A 16047-nucleotide genomic window follows, 5' to 3' on the forward strand; every position below is an offset into this window, starting at 1 on the left:
TGTATTTATGAGAACGGGACTTCGTATGGCGCTTGGTGAATTTGCACCAGCGATTTTTGGATAACAACAAGCCACCATATTGGGACCGGAAGTTTTTCTCCAAAGGCGGATACATCCCAGCTCGAAGGTGCCCAGTCGTGCCCCAGTGCATTCGACAGCGCAACTGCTGTGGCGATACCCGCGGAGGACGGACCTGGGCGACCAAGGCTATAGTTTACAGTATATCAAGCTTACTCCCAGATCCCCGTGGAGCGATAAGCAGGAAAGCAAACTGCCAACGGTTGGACCATGGTATCCTGCAGGCGAAAGCATGCAGAGAAGAGGAGACCGATATGGACGTTCCTCGCCCTAGGATGCGGGTTTGTGTACTGATCCGATTTTGTTTGGAATTGATTACCACCAGGAAATTTGGGGGTATATAGCGTGGCGATGGGGCGATGGAGAGATAACGGTTGGCCGCAGCCAATTGGGCCAACCAGCAGGCGGCTGATACTTATTGCCAGCCAGTTATGTCGACAGAGGGAATGTTCAGGAAAGTAAATATAGTAAATTAGAATCTAAGGATTGCTACGCTACTGGCCTCGTAACTTGAAGCCCTTACATGCTTCAAAGCTCAAGGCCGAGCCACATCATGATCAGTCCATGTGCATTGAGTGCCCTTAACGGGCATAAAGTTCCAGCTCTTTCGGAGCAGCGCGCTCCGCACTCCTGCATTTTTAGACTTTCAGACCCTTGCTTTCTACGTCATCCTACAGTCGAATGTTTGACCGCTGGCGCTTAATGAAGTAGTCTCCATTCAGTGTATCGTAATATTCACTACATACGACCGGTACGCCCAACATCCCCTGGCGCGCTCAATCATCTCATCGAGGAAAACACATCGAGAAAAAGAAAATGAAATCATATGGAATCAGCTAAGGATATCATGAAGCTGCAACTTCCATCTCAAGTCATGGTATCTGTTTTGAAGAATTTCTTTTTGTTTTTGTTTTTACAGCTGGTTGGAGGTGTTGAAGTCCTCAAGAGCAACTTGGGTACGCTTGCTCATGGTCTTCTCACCCTCACGAACCCAGACACGGGGGGTCAAAGTACTTCTTGTTGGGCTTGTCCGGACCCTTGGGGTTACCGACGGTGGTCTGGAGGTAGTCCTTCTTGCTCTGGATGTAGTCACGGACACCGGACAGGTAGGCGTACTGCATGTCAGTGTCGACGTTGACCTTGACGACACCGTAGCTGATGGCCTCCTTGTACTCCTCCTTGGAGGAACCAGAGCCACCGTGGAAAACGAAGAAAACGGGCTTGTCGGAGGAAGAGCCGAGCTTCTCCTTAACGTACTTCTGGTGCTTGGAGAGCAGCTCGGGGTGCAGGCGGACGTTGCCGGGCTTGTAGACACCGTGAACGTTACCGAAACCAGCAGCGATGGAGAAGTAGGGGCTGATGGGGCTCAGGGCGTTGTGGATGGCCAGGATGTCCTCGGGCTGAGTGTAGAGGGAGTTGTTGTCAACGTCCTCGTTGTTGACACCATCTTCCTCACCACCGGTAATACCGATTTCCTGATAGGGGGGTTAGACTTTTTATAAAATACAAAAAAGAATATATTTGTAGGTTTCAAAACTTACCATCTCAATCCACTGCTTCATGGGAGCAACGCGCTTGAGGTAGGCGGCGGTGGTCTGGATGTTATAGTCGACGGGCTCCTCAGACAGATCAATCATGTGGCTGGAGAAGAGAGGCTCGCCGTGGAGCTTGAAGTAAGCCTCATCGGCATCGAGCATGCCATCGAGCCAAGGCAGAAGCTTCTTGGCGCAGTGATCGGTGTGCAGAACTACGGGGATACCGTAGGAAGGGGCAATGCTGCGGATGTAGTGGGCAGCGGCGATAGCTCCAGCAATGGAGGCGGACTGGTCACCATTGGGGACACCCTAGAATCGGAGATTAGGACCACGTGCCCATGAAAGCGCTAAGCAAGGGAGGGCAAGGTAATACATACCTTACCGGCGAAGTAAGCGGCACCACCCTGGGAGGTCTGCAGGATGACAGGGGACTTCTGGTCGCGGGCGGCCTCAAGAGCGGCGACAACGGTGGAGGAAGAAGTGACGTTCTGGATTGGGTTAGTTTTTGAGGGGATGCAAAATTGGTCGCGGGACCAGAAGGTGCGGGACATACAATGGCAGGGACAGCGTAGTTGTTCGCCTGGGCGTGCTCGAATAGAGCCTTGACATCGTCACCGACGATGACGCCAGACTTGCGGTTGAGCTTTGCGAGAAGGCCGGGCATGATGAATGTACAAGCAAAAGAAGTTGGAACTGTGGGAAAGACAAAGAAGAGTCAGGGTACAAGTAGTTCAAGTAGTTCAAGCAATGCTTTACCGAACGACGAAAGCGGGCAGGGTTAAATAGGAGGGGCAAGTTTTGGAGGGGCAATCGTCATCGACACTCACCGGCCGGTGGAGCTATTTACCTTTTAGGAACAGATAACTGAGGTAATTATGATTTCAGTGGGGTTCTGGAAAGGCAGAAAGGAAAGAGAAGCAAATGGGCCCAGCAGCTGAGTTATATGTTCCAATTCTCAACGTGTCTCCCGGATCTCCCCGTTGGCGATTTGCCTGTATAACCTCGAACCCCCACTAGGCGCGGGGTCTAACTTACATCATACCGGCCTGCAGGAGCGTTCCTGGTCCGGTTGCTGCTGAGTCTTGCTACGAATCAGATCCTGATTGAATCCAGCGCAAAAGCACACAGCTCGATTTGCAATTCTGACGTTCCCCGTCCCAATGTTTCCTTTGGAAGTTCCCACGATCGGGTCTCTGTAGAGGATTGATCCCGTTGACTCCGTAATTTGTTCGTCGCCCGGCGGGGAACCGAGGAATTCGAGCTCAGTCGCGCCTCACGAGCCCTTCCATTGGGTACTCGCATAATGACGGTTCCTAATCCGTGGTATAAGATTCGATTACTTTCCTTCACATACGAATTCAATTTCTGCCTCGAATGCTTTCCTCGACGGCTTTCCCAGAAACCGAAATGCCAACCCGAGACAGCGCATACCCGGTCGTATATCCGGTTCTCGCCATCATGATGCAGCTGTGCCCACTTCACCTCCGACCCGGTGTTGAATCCGGTTAGTAGGGGACCCTCAGCCCTTCGATCTACACCCCCTGGGCTGGATCAGAGGAACCCTGACATCAGGCGGTGGAGCACTCGTGTCCCCCCCCCCCCTGGAACCATACTTCCTCTTGCCCGTAACAGTAAGAATTCAAGGAGAAGTATCTCAATGTCTGTCTTGCATGAGTGGAGCCCTCAATGTAGGATTCTGTAAACTACTTCGCGTCGCAGAGTAGGATGCTCGAGGTGACTGCAAATCAAGCGGCCCTGTTGCGACTGGTGCTCTCACGCCTGGATTTGCTATGACGGCGAAACCGAAGAAGAGCTCGTGAGGGTTTGCATCATGCCAACCGTCAGATCATCAACTGCGCCAGACTCTGCGCCATGTCTAAATATTGATGCACATAATATACGAGGATTTATATACAAGGCAGGACTCTCTCCGAATGTAGACCAATCGAAAGACCACAAAGGGTGATGGAAAGAGGAAAAGGAACACACGGGTGTCCTCATTGGCCACCCCCTCTCTACAAGTTATACACATCCTCAGAAAGTTTCAGACTTCGAGTCGGGTCGCTCCATCTCGTAGAACAGAAGATACACCTCCTTCTGCATGCCCAACACATCCGAAGTTTTGCACTCTTTGATCTTCTCATCTGAGATCCGCCACCAGCGGTCAACCGGCTTCTTACGTCTTCGGAGCCGCGACCCAAGTGCAGCCGCGCTCTCTGCCGTCGATGCCCGGGGGGTTGTTCGAAGAGAACGAGTCGCGGATGACATGCTCGGTCGGGGGTCAGTGGTTGGACTATCGCATCCGGTCGGCTGAGGGGTAGACGAGCGCGAGAGAGTACTCTGGAAGGAACGGCGTGAGCTGGAGGTAGTGGGACGCGCTGGTTGGGGAGAAAGCTGGGAGGGAGTTTGGGACGCGCCGGCGAGCGAGGTGGATGATGTCGCGGTTGACAGATTACTGCTTCTGGCTGGATCGTGGTCGAGCCCGTTGGAGGGTGCAAGACGAGGGCTTGGTGCTTCTGAGGGGACCTCGCTTGTGACACGACTCTGCGCGTACGAACTGAATACCTCTGGAGTCGAGAACGGGGGGATATATGTGGTTTCGCCTGAAGGACTCATAGTGGCCACTGTGGTGGCTGCCCTTGTGGCAGACAATAGCCAGCAGCTTGAACCAGGTTTGATTCAAGATACCGCCTAGGGGCAATCGCTCAGGGAAAGAGACCTTCGCAGCATTTTTAGTCGAGCTGCTTCGATCGAAGATGGACCTGGAGAGGTGAATTGCGATGACCTTGGGGAATGTAGTGATTCGCATGTGCCGTGCAATTCGCCGCTTCGGTGCTAGATCCGATGGTGGCAATCGAAGCCCTTCGAGTTCTTTCTCTGGATCAGTCTCCAGCGCCTCCTGGATGCGCGAGATCTCTTGCTCCAACAGGTCTTGCTCGTCGCGTGAACGTGCAATCGTAGTTCTTTCATAGATCTTCGTATCCAGCGCATGTTGTAGCCGACACCGGTCGCATCGGAAATCGTCGATATATTCGGTTTTGAGCAGCCCATCAAAGCATGAACTTAAGGTTGTGGAGCTTTTTTGCGGCACTTGCAGCGTAATGTTGACAAACGCCGTCTTGTTGGGCTTGTATTGGTAATGGCAGAACTGGCATTCAATTTGCGATTCCAGGGTTCCTTCGAATGGAAACCCCAATTCCTTATCAATCTCCTTCAGTTTGGTATCAATTATCGCAGGCAGCCCGCCAGGCGAGCCGTCATCGACGCGAACCTCAACCTCCGAAGAATTTTCAGGAACACCGTTTGCGGAGGCAGAGTCTTCAGTGCCTTGCACAGTAGAATCCCCCAGGAAGTTCAACCAGCGCTTCCGAGCTTGAACGCCAGCATGATGCTCATCGCAGAGCCTCTCCAGCACAATTTGGAGAAATTCCTGCGCATCCTGCTGGTTCCGGCTAATACGCGTCCGAAACGCGAACTCTAGCGCCTGGATAAACCCACGCGCCGAAATTGTCTTCTTGTAGATAGGCCGCTCATTCAAGCGATCCAGCATCTCCTTCAACGCCCGTGTTATAATCCCCTGTTGTAATTCCCGGAGTTTGTCTGGCCGCTGTCCCTTCGGCAGCTCGCTCTCGTTCGGCACTGCATGGTAAACCTCCGGCCCGTCCAGCTCGCGTCTGTGCAATGCCCGAATCAGGTAGACTCGCAGGTCTCCTAAGCCGGCTAAGGCCTGGAGTACCGAATTGATGAAGCAGTCATTGGCGAGGTTGGACAGGCCGACAATGCTTTTCTTGCGGTTATCGTTTGACTCGTCGGAGTCGATCGTGTAGTTGGGACCGAAAACGTAGAATAGTGCAACCGCTGCGAGCGAGGCTCCGGCCGCGTAGGCGGCGACGGTTGTCGGCCTTTCTTGCATCAAGGCTTGGGCGAAGCGAAAGTAGAGTGGGTTCGTGGCGAGGGATTGTAGGCAGATCAGTTTGTAGGATTCATTTCCCCGTCGTCAGGCTGGGCCGGGATTCTGTCAGAACGTACAAGCAGGGCGGCGAAAAAGAGAGCGAGGTCAGGTTAATAGCAACCGGAAGCTGAGAGAGAACAAAATCACGCAGAGCCTGGGGAAGAGGGGAGGACGGGGAGTGGACCGATGGGTTTCAATGCGGAGAAGCCGGGGGGGTTCGGGGCTTGGGAGCTAAACACTCCCTGCTCCTCGATGTTCCTTTCTCACGCACCGTGGACCCTCCAATGTCATGCCGAGGGCGCTGAAATAGTCATTATATTCACTCGGAGGATGTCGGCGTGCATTGTGTTCGTCCAATGGAGGTCGTTCTCGGTGTTTTGTTTTCCAGCCAAGGGCCGACACGCTTACTGAAGCCCCGAAACGGATCCGGCTGCTTCATTCCTCCCGCATTGATCGATCAGTCGTATCTGACTTTAAGGTGTCGCATAGCTCGTGCTTTATTAGAAATAGAGATATGAACCACAAATAGTAGGTTAACTACTTTAACTACTGGCGGCCTTAAGGGTATATCTCTTGTATGCACATACAAAAACCCTAATAGGGTACAGGAGCAGCTGTACTCTTTCCACAACCCCACGATTTCAAGAATCATACGGTAGCCCTCCCTCTGCGTGGCTATCTAGACATTGCTAAAAAAACGTTCGTCCTATATTGCGACCCTACCTACGTCATCAAGTCTCCACAGCCAAATTGAGTATCCAATAGCCTCAACACTCCTGAGGAATATAGGATAGTATTTCCCATATAGCCCATACCCATAAATCCTCGAGAAACCTTTGACCGGCACGAGAAACTCGATGACTAGAGAGCTAGACGTACAAATTTCGTGATGGTTTTAGATAGAAGCAGATGGACTCCATCTACACTAATCCGGGTAAGGTTTTGAGGCTCAAACAGTATTATTAGTACATAGTACACTCCTCCACACATATAGAACATATCCGTGGGCAGAGTAAAAAAGAAACAATTTGATTCTACAGTCTTTCCTAGAGTTTTCTAGCTAACAAAACTTGGCATCTACAACCCTAGAGTACAAGCAAGGCTGACCGAAGCATGTGCTCATATAGCTGTGCCATTGGTACACCTTCGTATTTGGCTGCTGGGCCTATCGTGGACTAAAGTCGCCTAGGCAGGCTTCTCGCCTTTGCGGCCTTTGGGGCGGATGGTCTTCTTTGGCAATCGTAAGGGAATGCCAGAAGAGGCCAAAGCCCCGGTAGTAGAGGACTTGGCCTTTCGCCTCTTGGTGTCGAGCTTGGCGCTTGATAGGGCAAGGGATTCGTCAACCTTGCCCTTGGTGCTGGCGCAGGTGGAGACGAAAGGTTTGAGGGAAAGTGTACAGGGGGGTTAATTGTTGACGATGTAATTTGATTGCATTTAACCATGAAAAGCTAGCTACCGTCCGCCAACAGTCATAAGTCACACATAAATACTACACCTCACCGATTACTCCAATGGACTGCGGCTAATCTTTTCTCAATACCATGACGGGCTGGGTATCATGCACCGCACGATGACCCACAACATTCCATATTCGGAAATAAGGGATGATTCTCTAACAAGGAGTCTCTGCATAGCCCTACTGCCATGACAGATGCGTGGGTCCTGCTCTCACGGCATATAGGTGATGATTACCAAGGACGCAGTTACCCAGGCGCTCAAAATGCCCTGTCTAGCCGTGTAAGCCCCGACTGCTGTTGATAGTAACCAGGGTGGCATAAGAGTGGATATCAATTGCAGGCATAATAGTGCGTGAATCACGCACACACAAAGCTCCCACTATTGACGTTGTTGTGTCTGAAGAAGCAGGCTCTGTTATGCCAGAAAAACATGGCCATGTAACGCCCAGAATGTCTATGGGAGCCCTAAGTGCTCGCAGGCCAGGCAAGATATGCGAAGTATAAAGTGAGGATATAAACAATATCACCAGTGACATGGCATCTGTTCAAACTGATTGAGACAAGGAAAGAGGCGATCGGATCAAGAAAGACCTTCCATCCCAATTGTTCAAGCCAAGCTGATCTCGAGACGATCGAGGAGATCTTGATCAGTGTTTTGTGGGACAGGCGGGCGACGGTCCTCAGTAGGAGCAGGAGTTGCCTGTTCTGGAAGCAGCTGTTGCATGTGACGAGCTAGAATAGTAGCCTCTCGGATCTTATCCTGGTCTATCAACACACGGAGAACATCGCAGGTGATGCGAAGTAGAATTTCTTGGCGTGGTTTGGAGTAGTCTGCTACCTTAGCTGGTGTCAACTTCTCAACGAAATGGAGCAGAGGCTGGACATCAGGAGTATGGGGATGGTAAAATGCCACACTCGCAAATACCAGAGATCGAGTAGAGGTAAGGTTCGCCACAATTTCCTTGTATTCATCGTAGCTGTAAGCCGTGACATGCTCACTAGAAATCTTCGTATTCATGGAAGCTCCATTCAGATGAGCACCGGCAGGCATCAGCATAGACACAGCCGACGCTCTCGATTGGTGGTGGGGAGAAGTAGCATGGATCTGACACACTCGCAGATAGTACTTCAATGCAGATGGGAAGCCACCACCGTAAGTCATTTCCGCATCAACAAGATTGAGTAAAAGCTGTCGGAAGTACTTTTGAGCTGCCGCTTCTGTGATTTGACCATCGCGACCACCAAGGTCCCGCGATAGGATCAGCCTCAGCCAATCGATTATGGTATCTTGGAGACCCTCAGAAACCATGAATTTGGCTAGAGTTGGCAGCGCGGAGGTTGAGCCCAGTAGCTCCTGTCGAGATGCGCCATCCGAGGCCCAAAACCACTCAACCACTTTTGAGCCGGCCCGAGAAGACTTCATCGCTTTGACGGTGTCACTTTCGCTAGAAGAACTGACGAGACGAAATTGGAACATCAGACAGTTGAAAATAACTGGTAGGGTCACAGTCCCCGAAGCTACTCGTTCATCAAAAACCCTCATGGGGTCTTCTGCGAGACGTTTCTGTTTATTATTTTCCCGAGCAAGGCGGTCGAGAGGGTATGTCTTTGGAGGAACAATTCGAAAAAGCGGATTCTCCAATATATTCTGCAGATGCTGATCGGTTGCATGAACAGACGAACTGGCATTCAAGGGCGGCCGATCGGCATCACGCCTGGGGGCATTGGTTGCTGGATAGGCATTATCCAGCTGACGTCGAAACGAAGAGGTCAGCGCGTCGAGGAGCTGTTTAGATTCTCTTGGTGTTCTTGGCAGCGGCTGATGGATCTTAGGCCATGACTTAAATTGAAATATCGAAGTTCCCTTCATGATGGTCGGTAAGTCGTAGAGAGTGCCAATGGCTTACAACGCCGTGTAGGTGGGACGATGGAGATGCGCCGATCGCCGCGAGGGGTGGGCGGTGAAGAAGCAAGCGGCCCAAAAGTGAATGACGACCAGACCGTGAAACCAGCAGAGCAGAAAACAAAGGGAGGAAGGTACGAGCTTGTAGAGATAGAAGTATGACGGATTCCGCCAAATACGCCAGGCTACAGATCTATTAACACCAAGAGGATCCTTATCTTAGATTGATCTTGAAGATTGAAGTTCAGAGTAAAGAAGGCGCCCACACCCAATCGGTGCCACTCGCTAAAAAGCCAGGCCGTGCCAAGACCAGCTGCGACGGAGAGAGCAACACATCAGAACTTAGCTTTTGCCCTTCTCCAATACTCAATCTCCCTTCCCAAAACAATTCCGACCCTTTCTCCCTCCCCCCTTTTTCGCTTGAGTCTCTGGATTCATACTTGGCCCTTGTGCCTGTGGTCCTCTGGTGCTGATCCTCTTTTGCGAGGGTGCATCCGACACTATTCTTCCCCTCCCAATTCAGAACCTTCCTCCCTTCAACGAATCCCTCGCGACGCCATCGTGACCTCTTCCCTAGTCTCGCCTCTTTCATCTCACACACACAAATCAACATGTCTGACGTTCAGAGCCGATCTTCTGCGCGTGGCAGAGGATCTACCCGTGGTGGTCGTGGTGGTTTCAGCTCTAGAGGTGGACGTGGTAGTAGCAACAGATCTGCCAATACCGACGCTTCAGACCTGCCCTCCTTCGACGAGAGTGAGATTGGACAAATGAAGAAGAAATATGCCGATTCTCTGCCTACTCTCCGTGAATTGTTTTCAGACTGGAAGGATGAAGACCTTCTCTTCGCACTGGAAGACTCGAATGGCGAACTTGAGGAAGCAATTGAGCGCATTACTGAAGGTAGGCCCTCACTCTACTACTAATATGAGAGATCGAAGTTTTGGTATCTAGAACATGTCACTAACGTCTTTCTTCTCCTAGGTAACGTTTCTCAGTGGGGTGAGGTCAAGAAGAAGACTACAGACCGAACCCGGCCCAAGGCCAAGGAAGTCCAGAGCACCCCAGCCGAACAAGCTGCGCCTGCCGCTCGTGGTGGTCGGGCTCGTGGTGGATCAGAGGCCCGGGGTCGCGCTCGCCCAGAACGTGGTCGTGGCGGTCGTGGCGGTCGAGCAGGCGCTCACACAAATGGCACTCGTGTGACTGGCACCGAGCCTGTGGCACCCGTTGCGACATCCGAGGCTGTTCCGTCGACAACTGGAGGAGAAGCTGAGCCTGAACCAACGGCTGGAGAGTCTGCAGAATCAACTGAGCCTAAGACCAGTGTGATTCCAGAGGGTACAAAGAAGGGATGGGCAAGTCTATTTGCTAAGCCAGCGCCGCCGCCTCCGCAAAAGAAGCCCTCGGCTCCGGCTCCAGCCCCAGCTCCAGCTCCAGCTCCGGTGCCGGTGAGCGAGAATGTCGAGAAACCTGCTGAGTCCGTGGAAGAGAAGAAGGCGCCAGAGCCCGAGCCTGCTGCAACCCAGAAAACGCCTGTTGCCAAACCCGCCGAGCCTGCCATTCCTGTAATTCCCACGGCAACTGCTAAGGCGCCCAAAGATGATTTGACTGAGACCAACCTGGAACAGATCCCCGATGTGTCAGCTCCAGCCCCGACTGCGACTGCAGCCAGCACCGTCGGTAGCGCTCTGGACCCTGCTGCTGCGGCGAACCTTACTCCTTCGCGTGCCCCTCCCTCTGGTCTTCCCTCAAGCGCCTTCAAGCCAGGTAGCCGTGCTCCTGGATTCCAGCGTCGTGTCATGGAACAGCAACAGGCTGTTGTCATGCCCGGTAACCACGCTGTCGATCGTGCTGCTGTCCAATTCGGCAGCATGGGCTTGAACGGTGATGCTGTGGATATCGACGAGAACCGAGAGGAGGCTGAGACCCGTGCCCAGCCCCCTCAGCACTCGCCGGTTGCTCCTCGTGCCTCTCTTCCTCCCGTAACCCAAGGCTCTGCCGACGGTGCTGCCGCACGACCTGCACCTGGCCTGCCTCCAGTCCCCCAGGCCTCATCTGACTCTTCCTTCGCCGACTTCACCCGCTACTCTGAGGCCCAGAAGCCTTACGACCCCTTCAACCCGCAAGCTGGTCAGCCCCAGCCTCAGGTTCAGGAACCATTTGCTAACCAAGCTCCCGCTCAACCCACTGCCACTACCGGCAGCGAGTACTCTCCCTTCTATGCTGCTGACCAGCAGCGATTCCCTTACAACTATTATGGAAGCTATGGTCAATCTCAGGATGTAGGCGCTGCACCCCGCGCTGCTCCTGGATTTGGTGTGTCTGGCGCTGAGACTACTCCTCAGATCCCCGCCGCACAGGCTCCTAGTCGCTACGGTCCTGTTGATGCCACCAACAGTGGTCAAAACACCCCTAACCCCACTCTGCCTGGTGCCACTCAGGCTCCAGGCGCACAGCACTTGCCAGCCCAGAGCGCTTACGGCTATGGCTACAACCCTTACTACACCAACCCTCACTACGCTTCGTACATGAATCAGATGAACCAGCACCAGTATGGCCGTAACCGCCCCATGTTCGATGATGCACGCCGCTTCGATGACCCACAGCAACAGCAGCAACAACAGCAGCAACAGCAACAGCAGCAGCAGCACTACGGCATGCCCCAGAATTCTCACTACGCCTATGGAAACCAGTACGGTCCATACGGAGGTAAGGGTGGCATGTACGGTCAGCCTCATGCTGCTTTCTCATACGATCACTCATCATCCCCTGCCAATGCCGCTGCCACCTTCAACCAGAGCGTGCCGGGCCGCGACTCAGTCTATGGCCGTACCGGCTCTGCGCAGCCTTCTGACAGCCAGCAGTCTGCTACTGGTGCTAATGCCTTCAACGCTGGCATGGATGTTTTTGGCCGCCAGGCTAGCTTTGGACAGAACCAACCTGGTTCTCAGCAGCCCCCCGTGAGTTCGGAGGAGTCCAAGGGCTTCGAGGCTCCCAAGGCTAGTGGCCCGAGCCCGTCTTTGGCCCAGAACCGACCCGGCTCTGCCACCAACAGCGTTCCCGGTCAGCCGCAGGCCCAGACTGGGCTCCCGCCTCTGCAGAGCCAGCAGAGCCAGCAAGGTTTCGGAGGCTACGGCCACCTGAACCCCCAGTACGGTGGCCTGGGTGGTCTGGGCGGGCACCAGGGTGCCGCCTCGCAGACGGGCTATGCCAACTACGGTGCTGGCTTCGGTAACTACTACGGTAACAACCGTGGTGGCTGGGGCAGCAACTACGGCCATTAAGCTTGGAGATGATCATAATTTCCTTTTCTCTCCCTGTCATACACATATGGCGTTGCATTTGCGGGTGATTTGAAATTGAGGGGTTGGCTTGATTTCTGTCTCAGGACCGAGAACATGTCTTATCCATCGGACAGGCAAGCGGGAGAGCTCTCTCCGGATTTCTCTCATTCTTCTCTTTCCTCAACATCTGTGTAATCTCTACTCTTCTGGGAGCTTGGCTGGCTTTTCCTTTTTTGGGGGACTGGGTATCTGTTTTGGTTTTTCCTCTTTTTGCCCTTTCTTTCTTTCTTTTTTTTTTACGCTGCTCTTTCCTTGCTACTACCGCTCCCAGTTGATGCGGTTTGTATTAAATCTACTACTTCTCCCTCGATCTTGACCTATCCTGCTCCCGTCTTGTTTTGTCCTTTTTTTTTTTCCCTGCTTCGCCTAGCTCACGGTGTCTATGCGGGTCCGGTGTGTCATCTTTGTGCAGACAGGGTTCTGTTTCTTGTCCCTTTTTCTCATTGTCTGCTCTCTGCCGTGTACATTATCTGTGATGATTGCCCGGCATGTTCAAAGAGAGTGGACCGTGATGGACTTTGCTCATTATTGGGCCTACCAAAAATTGTGATGAGTTATGTACGCAACTATACAAACCAGATATCTCAGGACCAATCGACTCTTTGAGGCCCGGTATCAAATCATGTGATTTTTGCCACTCTTGTAAGCCTAGCTGGTACTTCTGCGTACAACAAATTGAGAGGCCTGGGATACTCGACTCTACACAGGCACGTGTACCGCTTATGAGATGCAGGACTTTTGCATCTCGAGAGCGAATCAGGTCAGATCATGCTTCCCACGCCACAAGCGGAAGATATTCAATTGACTTCATTAAGAAGATAGCAGAGAAGAAACACCAAACATATGATTAGATCAAATCACCAGAGCCAGCCATAGCCTTCTTGAGACTCACAGCATGGCCACACAAAATTACTATGTACAATCAAGAACGCGTGAAAATAGTAGTCCTCCATTGATCATGGCACACTTGACATGGCCAGGACTATCAAGATAGATACCTTCAGAGCTCTGGGCTCAGCACGGAGACCACGCACTGGTATTATGCATCCCGACCCCCTATGGAAAAGAAGTGAAAGTCCAAAACGCCCTCGAAAGACTCCCTGCGGTCACAAAGATCGGAATCGAAAACGCTTAACCATCCAGACCCAGGCCCTCGGTCCCAGTCTTGTGATAAGGCGGTTGGGCACCGGCCGCACTCTCCGGATTGAAGCGCCAGATACCGTTAGTCTTCTCGTTCTCAGTAGTATTAGCGACATCAACCGAGTGGGCCAGGCTCTGGATCACGGAATCATCTGAGCTCTCGTCAACGCGGCTGAAGAAGCGACGCTCCCACTCGCGGCCCTCGGCTTTCTCCGCGCGCCGCAGCTCGCGCTGCGCGTGCTCGATACGCGACTTGTGCGTCGACACGGCGTCCATGTCTCCCTTCTCGATATTGGCTGCAACATCCTTCCAGGCGTTGCGGCTCTCGTACGCATCCTGCTGGTCGAGCGGGGCGAGGGTGAGCGGGGTAGTGGCGTTCTCCTTGATGCACCACTTGTCCACGACGCTCTTGGTTCGGGCGTCCTTCACGGTGAAGGAGTCAGACCATTGACCGTCGATGGTGTAACTAGGATTCTTCTCCCCTCGCTTGCCTTGTACAGGACGGCGGTGAAGGTGTTTTTCTTGCCGCTTAGCCAACCTTTGCCGGAAAAGTCGACCTTTGCGGCATAGCCGCTGCTGCTGACGATCTTAGTGGATTTTTCTAGCTCAACGAAGGGGGTGCCATAGATCAGAGACTCGATGTGGAGGTTTGGTAGGGTAATCACATAGCGTTCCTTCTCGTTGCTGCCTGGAGGGGTGACGGTGTATACCGCATGTCCGATTTGCTTGACTTGAATGGTGCTTGAGAATGAGGCCTTTTGCGCATTGTATCCTTGTAACTGGAGTAGCGAAATACTTGGGTTAGCTCGCAGTTCGTAGTCTTCAAGGTATGTTTGGGAGGGGACTATGGCGGGGTTTCACTAACCTCAACTTTGTGCTTCTCGTTTCGAATTGCGTACGCAGTAACGGGCGGGTGGTGGCTGTTCCAAAATAATGAATTAGGATGGGCACATGTATTGGATCGCAAGATGTGTGATATTTCGAGCACTGTGATCCTTACCTGACTTGTTCGCTGAACAAGAGTGTCTCGCCCAGCTCGGGGTCACTGCCTGGCTCCCACTTTCCAATGAAGAGCTCCCCTAGGAAAGGGTTCAGAGGCTTCTTTTCACTGCCGAGCTTCTCGCTGCGGCTGCAGTACTGCTGGTGAAGAGTCGTCAGGAACCACTTCAGCACGAGCAACGCTCGCTTCTCAGGATCGGCCTCCTTAGCCGGAGCAACGAAAACGGCAGGGTGCTCAGCCCAATAGGCCGAGTATTCGGTGAGGGAGGTCGACGACAAAATAAAGGGGGGGAGCTGTGAGGGACGAGAGATCTCCATTGAAGGAAGCGATTGACTAGAAAATCGTTAATCATTAAGCTCGAGAGCAATAGCAGGAATTCGCGTAGCATGTGCGCACCTTGAGGAAACTAGTCCAGGAGCCTTTGCTGGAGGGGGAACACCACCCTGAGGATCTTTTGGAGACATGGTGTACTAAAATTCACCGAGCAAAAAGACTAGGATTCCAAGAGAAAAAGAGCAAAAAGGCGATAGAGATCAAATGGCCAGTGGGGAACAGCGACGGTTTGAATGTCGCCCGTTGGCGGTCAGAAGCATATATAACGTCATGGCGTCAGGACGGATCTCGCACGCCCGGGCTTGGTACAGCCACAATGTGACCTCCTGGACTTGCTGGATTTGCTGAATATTGCGCGGCCTGTGTCCACAGTTGAACATGGCCCTTTCGGACGAAACTTCTGGAGCCAGGCGAAATCAATTCCTCATTCTGGCCCCCTCATCCTGGATTCTTCGTGGTGGGGGGCGTTGACACGAAGGTCGAGCAGAATCATCATTTTCCTGCGCCTGACGCACGCTTATCTACTGTGCGTTGGGCTCCGCCAGGTTAGTCCGATGACTTCGAGGCAGCCACGAGCGAACTCACTACATGGACCGGACCGCACTCGCCTGCGCGAGCACGCGACTCCGGATATCTTTCCGTATCTGCTGGCGGAGCGAGATCGGAAAGAAACCCGATTTATCCCTCTGTAGTGAGGTCTCGCTGCTCTATGCCGGGCTTCACTCTACGAGAAAAACATTTTACGAGCCAAGCCATGCTGTAGGTGGATGAATATTACATGATAAATTCGGTTTGCTTCGAGGCTATCAAGGCCATTTACGTGTCTCTGCTTGTCTGCGTTTGGAGGTGGGCCAATTTCCGGTCTCAACCGTTGAGAGATCGCTAGAAGCTTGTTTCAATGCTTATATCCGTGGCGTCATTTGCCGTGTAGAACTGGGCTGCGCTCTTGTTTCGCATTCGAGCACAGCTGAATGAACGGCTTGCCAGAAGATACTCGTAGATCATACTCAGGTCTCTTGATTCCGAGAAATAGAGCAAATGCAAGATCTTCAAAAAGCAGCGAGGCATGAGCCGAAAGCGGAATAAAGCCCCTCCCTTCTCTGCGTTGTATGCAATTAGTTCTTGGGTTTTCCGGTCTCCACGTTCTCCATTGGCGCTAACCGGGGCCGGTTCGGGGATTCGACTTAATGTGAAGGCCCTGAAGCTCGCTTTGATGCCGGCGGGGTTTAGGAGTACTTCTGGCTCTGGTATTCCCCCGCGCCCTCGGTCAAGAATTGTGTCCGCCGAGGTTTCATTGCGACCTTG

General features: G+C 52.7%; 5 protein-coding genes across 5 annotated transcripts; 1 reads left to right on the forward strand and 4 right to left on the reverse strand.

Annotated features, from left to right (window-relative positions):
• Nucleotides 1-1061: 1061 nt before the first annotated feature.
• N7468_004818 (fructose-bisphosphate aldolase FBA1) lies at nucleotides 1062-2277 on the reverse strand (the record flags this gene model as incomplete). Its single annotated transcript, XM_058474115.1, has 4 exons — nucleotides 1062-1553; nucleotides 1620-1922; nucleotides 1991-2101; nucleotides 2167-2277. The coding sequence occupies 4 exons, from the start codon at nucleotides 2275-2277 to the stop codon at nucleotides 1062-1064; spliced, it is 1017 nt and encodes a 338-aa protein (XP_058333118.1).
• A 1370-nt stretch (nucleotides 2278-3647) lies between these two features.
• Nucleotides 3648-5526, reverse strand: N7468_004819 (putative ubiquitin C-terminal hydrolase; the record flags this gene model as incomplete). The annotated part of the gene is given in 2 exon segments (XM_058474116.1): nucleotides 3648-4157; nucleotides 4168-5526. The coding sequence occupies 2 exon segments, from the start codon at nucleotides 5524-5526 to the stop codon at nucleotides 3648-3650; spliced, it is 1869 nt and encodes a 622-aa protein (XP_058333119.1).
• Nucleotides 5527-7629: 2103 nt separating this feature from the next.
• On the reverse strand, nucleotides 7630-8892 carry N7468_004820 (uncharacterized protein; the record flags this gene model as incomplete). Its single annotated transcript, XM_058474117.1, has 1 exon — nucleotides 7630-8892. One exon carries the CDS (start codon nucleotides 8890-8892, stop codon nucleotides 7630-7632), a length of 1263 nt encoding a protein of 420 aa, XP_058333120.1.
• A 644-nt stretch (nucleotides 8893-9536) lies between these two features.
• On the forward strand, nucleotides 9537-12209 carry N7468_004821 (putative RNAPII degradation factor Def1; the record flags this gene model as incomplete). Its single annotated transcript, XM_058474118.1, has 2 exons — nucleotides 9537-9828; nucleotides 9910-12209. The coding sequence occupies 2 exons, from the start codon at nucleotides 9537-9539 to the stop codon at nucleotides 12207-12209; spliced, it is 2592 nt and encodes an 863-aa protein (XP_058333121.1).
• Nucleotides 12210-13400: 1191 nt separating this feature from the next.
• N7468_004822 (OSBP family protein) lies at nucleotides 13401-14873 on the reverse strand (the record flags this gene model as incomplete). Its single annotated transcript, XM_058474119.1, has 5 exons — nucleotides 13401-13900; nucleotides 13948-14188; nucleotides 14275-14329; nucleotides 14410-14742; nucleotides 14806-14873. 5 exons carry the CDS (start codon nucleotides 14871-14873, stop codon nucleotides 13401-13403), a joined length of 1197 nt encoding a protein of 398 aa, XP_058333122.1.
• Nucleotides 14874-16047: the final 1174 nt, after the last annotated feature.

The sequence above is a fragment of the Penicillium chermesinum genome (assembly GCF_028974085.1).
Source record: "Penicillium chermesinum strain IBT 19713 chromosome Unknown utg000003l:1.0-5111272.0:1.0-5115320.0, whole genome shotgun sequence".
NCBI classification, from domain to species: domain Eukaryota; kingdom Fungi; phylum Ascomycota; class Eurotiomycetes; order Eurotiales; family Aspergillaceae; genus Penicillium; species Penicillium chermesinum.